Raw genomic sequence first — 7154 nt, forward strand, 5'->3', positions numbered from 1 at the left:
TAAAATAGAAACACCACACTCCCAGGTTTCGTTATCGTTTTTCTGAAAAATTAAGAAGGAAATCATTGTGTAAACTAGTTTTTTTTTAAATAAATGCCTCCTCATTTAAAAAAGTAAATATATATTTTTGAAAACGAGTTAACGCTTGTTTAAAACTGTAAAAAATAAAATCTAAATTTTAGAAAGATATTTTTACTGTTAGCATAATAATATACTATTGATAATATTAATATTTATATTATTTTATATAAATCCAAAAATGTTATCAACGTTTTGGGACTAAACGTCAAGTGCCAATAATACTCTTTTACAACGTCAATATGCAATAAAAAAAAAAAAAAAATGGTTGAAATCATGAATTTTGAGTTTTTTAACCCATAAATAATTTTCTATTCTGTAAACAATTATTAATTATATAATTTATAAGTACGAACCAGTGTAATACACTTGATTCTGTTGTTCAAGAGTTTTTGCCTTGAAACATTTTTACGACAGCAATACAATAGGTATATCGCATATCTCTATATTCGATGTATCCAAATAGCAGGATTAAAATATTATGTATCTACATTGTATACACTTATACTAATTCATATTTTACACGATGTAAAACATTAATCGTTCAACGTTCTGTCTGTATGAACAGACGACTTACGCGTTGAGCGTTTCAAACTATTGTATCGAAAATTTGCTCTAAAAAAAATTTAACCGGTTTCAAAAAAATACAATAGGTATCATGGCTAGGGTATTAGTTTTGTTGTCTGTCATTTTGCTCAGCGTATGTATAACGGAACAGGCGTATTTTCTGGAAGAAGATTTCATCGAAGAGATCAATGAAAGAGTAACGACATGGAAGGTGAGATATGACGTATACTTTAAATAATAAAGACACATTTTTTAAAATTAATTATTATATCTTATTAAACAGATGAGTAAATAATTTTTATTAACGCCTAAATCAGATATAACCGTTTATTTCTTTTACACATATAATATAATATATTTTGCAATATAATGATTGGTGTTATATTATATAATAACGCTCAAGTACTCGTAAGACATTTAAATGCCATCAAGTCTGTTTTATTAATTATTTTTCACAAAAATTTGACAAAAACGTTTAAAATTAAAAAAAAAAAATGATATATTGTACTTCACAAAGGTTCTGTATTGGAATTTTTTAAGAAAAATGAAAATCTAATAATTTTATCAATATTAGTTGAAATATATGTGAATAAATTATAAAAAGGTGTATTTACCTTTAAATATAGTCAGAGATGTTATACAATTGGTGAAATCGTTAAAATATATGGTAAATAGAAGCGTAATAGGTACCTATACTGATATACAATAAACATGTATATTATATAGTATAAAATTTAAAAAAAAGTATTTGTATTTAAATACTTTGTAACTGTAAGTATTTGTACAATACATTTTTATAAAAGTATTTCTAATACGTTTTTATTCGGATACTAATATTAGTATCTTAATACCTTTTCGAAAGTATCAGTTAGTATTCAAGCGGCTCAAGATAAAAATACGCAAACCATTAAAAATCAAATTATTCTATCCTACACCCTTTCTAATATTTCAATTCCTACTATGGATGTATAGATAATCAAATCAATATAAAATAAAAGTGCATGATTGAGAAAAACCTATCTAGGTACATTGGTAGGCGTGTGTTATTCGTCAGATCGTATATGGTTAGGAACACGTAATAACAAGAGGTAGCACAAGTATTAAGACTTAACGTCTTATTGAATTTGCAAAGAGGTAATATAATCATTTACTAGACAACGTGTCCATCACGATAACTTAGCTTTTTTTGGTTTATTAAAAATAATACGATTAATACCAATTAAATTTTATGCAATATTAGTGATATTATCCATAAAATATGATTATCATTAAGATTAAAAATTAATTAAATATGATTTTAAATAAAAAATATATATTTTTTGATTTGATAATTTAATAGATACAAATATAATTTATTTATTTGAGGTCTTTTCCACAATAGCACTGCCAAATATAAATTTTAATTTCAAAATTATTCAGTATTAGGTATGTACTCGTACTTTATTTTTAAAATCTTTTTATAATACAAAAAAATCTTGTATATCTTCACAAACACAATATAAATAAACTATTTTCCCAGGTCTGTGATGAGGTAAAATTACAGATATTGAAAAACCGTGTTTTAACGTGTTTGTGCTGTACCATTTTCTTTTTTAACAAAATTTTATAAAATAATATATGTAATATTGAATAATTTTGTAATTAAAATTAATATTTTGTCGGTGCTAGGGTAACAAAGCTATGTGTTTATCTAAAAAATTAAATTATGATAAAGTAAAATTATATCAGCAAATGTTCACAAAATTTTTATCTAATAATTTATTATTTAAAAAAAATTAAAAGTTAAAACACACAATTACTTTTGACCTTAAAGATACCTAATTAAAACAAAATCCGGGAAAGTCCCTTTTTTGTATAGTAAAAGTTTGAGTATCGAGTGTACACGACTATAGAGTACGCAATGGATGTATTCAATTTGAAGTCAATGATATATATATTATTACATACGAAAACCATTTTAAGGGGACATAGCTCTGTTTCTCGGGATCTTTTATAATTAATTTATGTTAATATACTAGTTTCTGTATTACCTAATAGATTTCATTCGTGTTAAAATTAATCTATATTTTTATATAGTTTTTCAATTTATTTAAATTTAAACATATAATACAGAAACAATTAAAATGATTTTCCACTTCTTATTAATTCTGGAAATGTTTACTTATGATATAAATATGAAAAACTGGAGACAAATTCAATGAATACTTTAAAGCCGGCGCCAATCAAATATCGATATTAAGATTGGTAGATATTCGTATTTAATAAAAATATATTCAGAATAAAAGTAAAACAAATCATGATTGAAAGTCATAAAAGCAATTATTTTAAATGTATTCATGAGTAAAGTAAAATGTTTTTACGCTATAATATACCAATTAATTATAACAGTATTATTTTCTGAAACCAATTCAATAAACAAAAAAGTATTCGATTTTTGCAAGATCGAGTCTCTTAGTGTCGAGGAATCTATCGATATAGCCTTCATTGAAAACGGTTCAGTAGTTTTTGAGGCTATATAGAGGATAAACAGAAAAACATTTATTTATAAACCAATGGATTAGTAATTACTAATTTACATTTATATATCAATAATACGATAGTGCGAACTAACTTTTGCCAAACAACATCGCATATCCTCAAGCTATTACATACTAATTATTATTATATTGTATCAAATATTATAATATTATTGTAAGTTGTAACTAACTTATAATTTAACTCTGAATATATCCGTGTAATTGTCTAAACAGAGAAAATGAAAAATTAGTAACATACAAAATTAATCTAAATACTAAGATACTTTAGAAACTTAATTGTATTTATAGTGAAAAGATTCAAGTAATTGTAATTAAAATTGTTCCTATTAAATTAAAATAACTATTATCGTTGAAGCAAAATTCGTTTGTTTTTCGTTTAAATATCAAAATTTGAACTTAAACAATTATAAAAAAAAATTATGTATAATAATATTATGTATTTTCGATAGTGTATAGTAAATTATTGTATAAAATATTTTTGAGGTACAGTATTATATCAAATTTGTACGTAAAGATTTTTAACTTTAGGCATTAAATAAAAAAAGTTGAAAATTTTAAATTTATATAAATAGCATAAAATGAAACAAACGTTGTCGGTTTTAAAAGCTTATGACAAACTCGAAAAAACATTCATTATTTTAAAACTAATAACTTATGTTTCAGAATCTAAAATAAACTTTTTTTTTATCTACTTGTAAGTTAAACTATAATATTTTTCTCTACATTAATAATTTTTTTTTATTAACTATAAGCTATTAATTTAGAGATCGTAATGTTGACTTAACTAATCTAACTCAAGTTAATTTATTTTTATCATAAAGGTACTTAATAAACTAATTTATTATTAAATTATATTTAAATTATATAAGGCAGTGCCGTATCCAGGGGGAGGGCTCTTGGGCTTAAGCCCACCCTGAAATCTTTTATTTTAAATAGTATGTATATATATATATATGTTTTTAAATTATTTCCTATTTTCCTATAGAGTTAAGTATGAATATTGAAGCCCCCCCCACCGAAAACAAATCCTGGGTACGGCACTGATATAAGATATTGTTTCCAATTTCCATCAATCTTAATGAATAAAAAATATTGATAAATATTTGTACTTCTGTTATGATATTATAATATTATTATATATCTATCACGAGGTTAATAATTTTCAAATTAAATATAAATCACAAGGTTTTTTTTTACCAAGTAAGCAATTACATACGGAAACATATCATTAATTTATTCTATGATTCCCAGACACACGCCAAATAAATAAAATAAATTATAAATTATAATTTTTAAATCTCTATGAAATATTATCTATTATAATTTATAAACAATGATAAATATATTAACTTATTTTAAATTAAAATAATTCAATTAGGCCGGTGTTAACTTTGATCCAAATACACCGATTGAAAAAATCATCAAACTTTTGGGGTCGAAAGGAGTACAAACCGCACATAAACTTGACCTTAAAATGTACAAATCAAAAGACGAAGCTTATGTAAACCTGTTTGGCAGAATTCCAAAAAAATTTGACGCAAGAAGAGAATGGAGACGTTGTAGTACGATCGGAGAAATCCGTGATCAAGGAAATTGTGGATCGTGTTGGGTACGTTTGAATAATAATAAATTAGGGACATTATAGGCCTATAGGTCTTAACTAATAAAGTGTTATAATAAATAAATATATATATACGAAATTATTACATGTACACTTTTATTAGGCGTTTGCAACGAGTTCAGCGTTTAGCGACCGTCTGTGTATAGCCACAGATGGAGAATTCAATCAACTGTTATCCGCAGAAGAATTAACTTTTTGCTGCCATTTGTGTGGTTTTGGTTGTCACGGAGGTTACCCAATCAAAGCTTGGAGTTATTTCAGGCGACATGGTATCGTGACAGGAGGAGATTATAAATCGGAAGAGGTATGATTGGATCGACTGCCAATCCCATTGGAGAAAGTTTTTATACACAATTTTTAGCATAACCAACGAACGTGCATCATTAATTTTATTATTCATTAACTGTAAGGGTTGCATGCCGTACCGAGTCGCTCCGTGCATTCGTGACGAATATGGAAATAGCTCGTGTAGGGGTCAGCCAATGGAAAAAAATCATAGATGCACGAGAATGTGTTACGGAGATCAAGAAATTGACTTTGATGAAGACCACAGATACAGTATGATTTATTTTAACAGTTGCTCAGGTGTAACTAAGCTTACACGTTTTAAATTTGATTGAATCATGATTATAGCGAGAGACTATTATTACCTCACGTACGAAAGTATTCAAAAAGATGTTATGACTTATGGACCGATTGAAGCGTCGTTTGAAGTGTATGACGACTTTCCCAGTTACAAATCAGGTAAAATTGAATCGGTATTGATGACTAATCATTTTACATATTTTTAAGTTTTTTTTTTTTTGAGGAAATTTCATAACGAGTACTTTTTTACGAAAACAAGTTAATATTTAACTATATATTGCCAATAAAACCAATAGTTCAATAAGAAGTCTAAAAACACACTTGGATCCTAATTGCTGGTATAAGTTTACTTATCGACTATCGAGATTAATCATCCAATTTTATAAAATTTCAAATCTAATCTTTCGATAAATTTATTTTTAAAATTTAAAAATTGAAGAATAAATTGTTATACAGTGATTATGAATACACGACTATGAAAAAAAGAGTGTGAGTACACGAACTTCATAAAGACATCGAGTATTCGAGTATGGTTTTAGATTTTTTATCGTATTATACATTTTGCTTTGTCCATTTCGGCCTATTGAAAGACAAATATAATTTTGTTATAAGAAAAATATATTACTTGTAATATAATATAATAGAATGATGATATTATACGTAAGCGTCGAGCTTTCTACCGGCACATTTGCACTTCAATCGCATAGTATGCTGATTATCATTAAATACTACACAAATATTATTATTATTATTCGCACCAATTGTACATTTGAACGTACTAAGAAATTGCCTATATAGGACTCCTTAAAAATGGACACTAACATATCTCCTTAAAGAAAAATTGGAGGCACGAATTATCGTTTCTAAACAGTTCAATTTTATTTTTATGGATTTTAGGTGTTTATGAGAAATCGGAAAATGCTACATATTTAGGAGGACATGCTGTGAAGTTGATTGGTTGGGGTGAAGAATACGGAGTACCGTATTGGTTGATGGTCAACTCTTGGAATGAAGATTGGGGTGATCATGGTACTTTCAAAATTCGACGAGGTACAAACGAATGCGGTGTTGATAATTCGACAACTGGTGGTGTACCAGTGACTTACTAAGTGAAATAAATAAAATGAAATGTAGTATATAATTTAAGATTTAAAAATATCGAATTAAAGTTTTTAGTTGTTGAAAAAATATTATTTTTATTATTATTGCTCACTATAATTTTTAAAAACATTATAGATTTTATTTATTTTTTACCGAATTAATAATATACATATATATTTTTGCGTATCAATTTTTTAAAAAAATAATTTGTTTTTTTTTTTTGAAAATCGAAAATACTTTTTTATCACGTAGTATTTTATTCAAAAAATGTTCAATGCTTTTATTATTAATAATAAAATCGTCAAAGTTAAAGTTGCATATATAATAGACGAGGTGGCACACTGGATTGCTTTTTATATCAATTACCTACTGTAAATATATATTTCATAGCAAATTATTAAAATATCGAAATTTAATGCACGATCGTCAGATTATTTTAATAAAATTGTTATCGATGTTTAATGGTATATATGTGCTCTAAAACTTACCATAGTTATAATTTATAAATATTACGTAGATGGTACTAAACATATAATATTATGACTAAATAATGAATTTATTATTACCAATTTTATTTTATACGATTCTAACGTGTGTTTTAGTTTTATATTTTGGATTCTGAGCAAAACGAGATATTAATTGATTTTAAAATGCTAATTTTATTT

The 7154-nt window shown here is 25.7% G+C and overlaps 1 protein-coding gene across 1 annotated transcript; it reads left to right on the top strand.

Moving 5' to 3' along the window:
• Window positions 1-600: 600 nt before the first annotated feature.
• Window positions 601-6695, top strand: LOC132926978 (cathepsin B-like). The gene is made up of 6 exons (XM_060991418.1): window positions 601-856; window positions 4561-4791; window positions 4907-5107; window positions 5214-5361; window positions 5437-5547; window positions 6286-6695. Exons 1-6 carry the CDS (start codon window positions 737-739, stop codon window positions 6495-6497), a joined length of 1023 nt encoding a protein of 340 aa, XP_060847401.1. The 5' UTR covers window positions 601-736; the 3' UTR covers window positions 6498-6695.
• The last annotated feature ends 459 nt before the right edge of the window (window positions 6696-7154 follow it).

The sequence above is a fragment of the Rhopalosiphum padi genome, chromosome 3, assembly GCF_020882245.1.
Source record: "Rhopalosiphum padi isolate XX-2018 chromosome 3, ASM2088224v1, whole genome shotgun sequence".
Classification (NCBI taxonomy): Eukaryota; Metazoa; Arthropoda; class Insecta; order Hemiptera; family Aphididae; genus Rhopalosiphum; species Rhopalosiphum padi.

Bases quoted from the DNA above. Each gene is read 5' to 3' on its own strand.
- LOC132926978 (XM_060991418.1), top strand. From the start codon at position 737: ATGGCTAGGGTATTAGTTTTGTTGTCTGTCATTTTGCTCAGCGTATGT. The intron at 4,792-4,906 runs GTACGTTTGAAT...CACTTTTATTAG, and splicing joins GAAATTGTGGATCGTGTTGG to GCGTTTGCAACGAGTTCAGC. The intron at 5,108-5,213 runs GTATGATTGGAT...ATTAACTGTAAG, and splicing joins GAGATTATAAATCGGAAGAG to GGTTGCATGCCGTACCGAGT.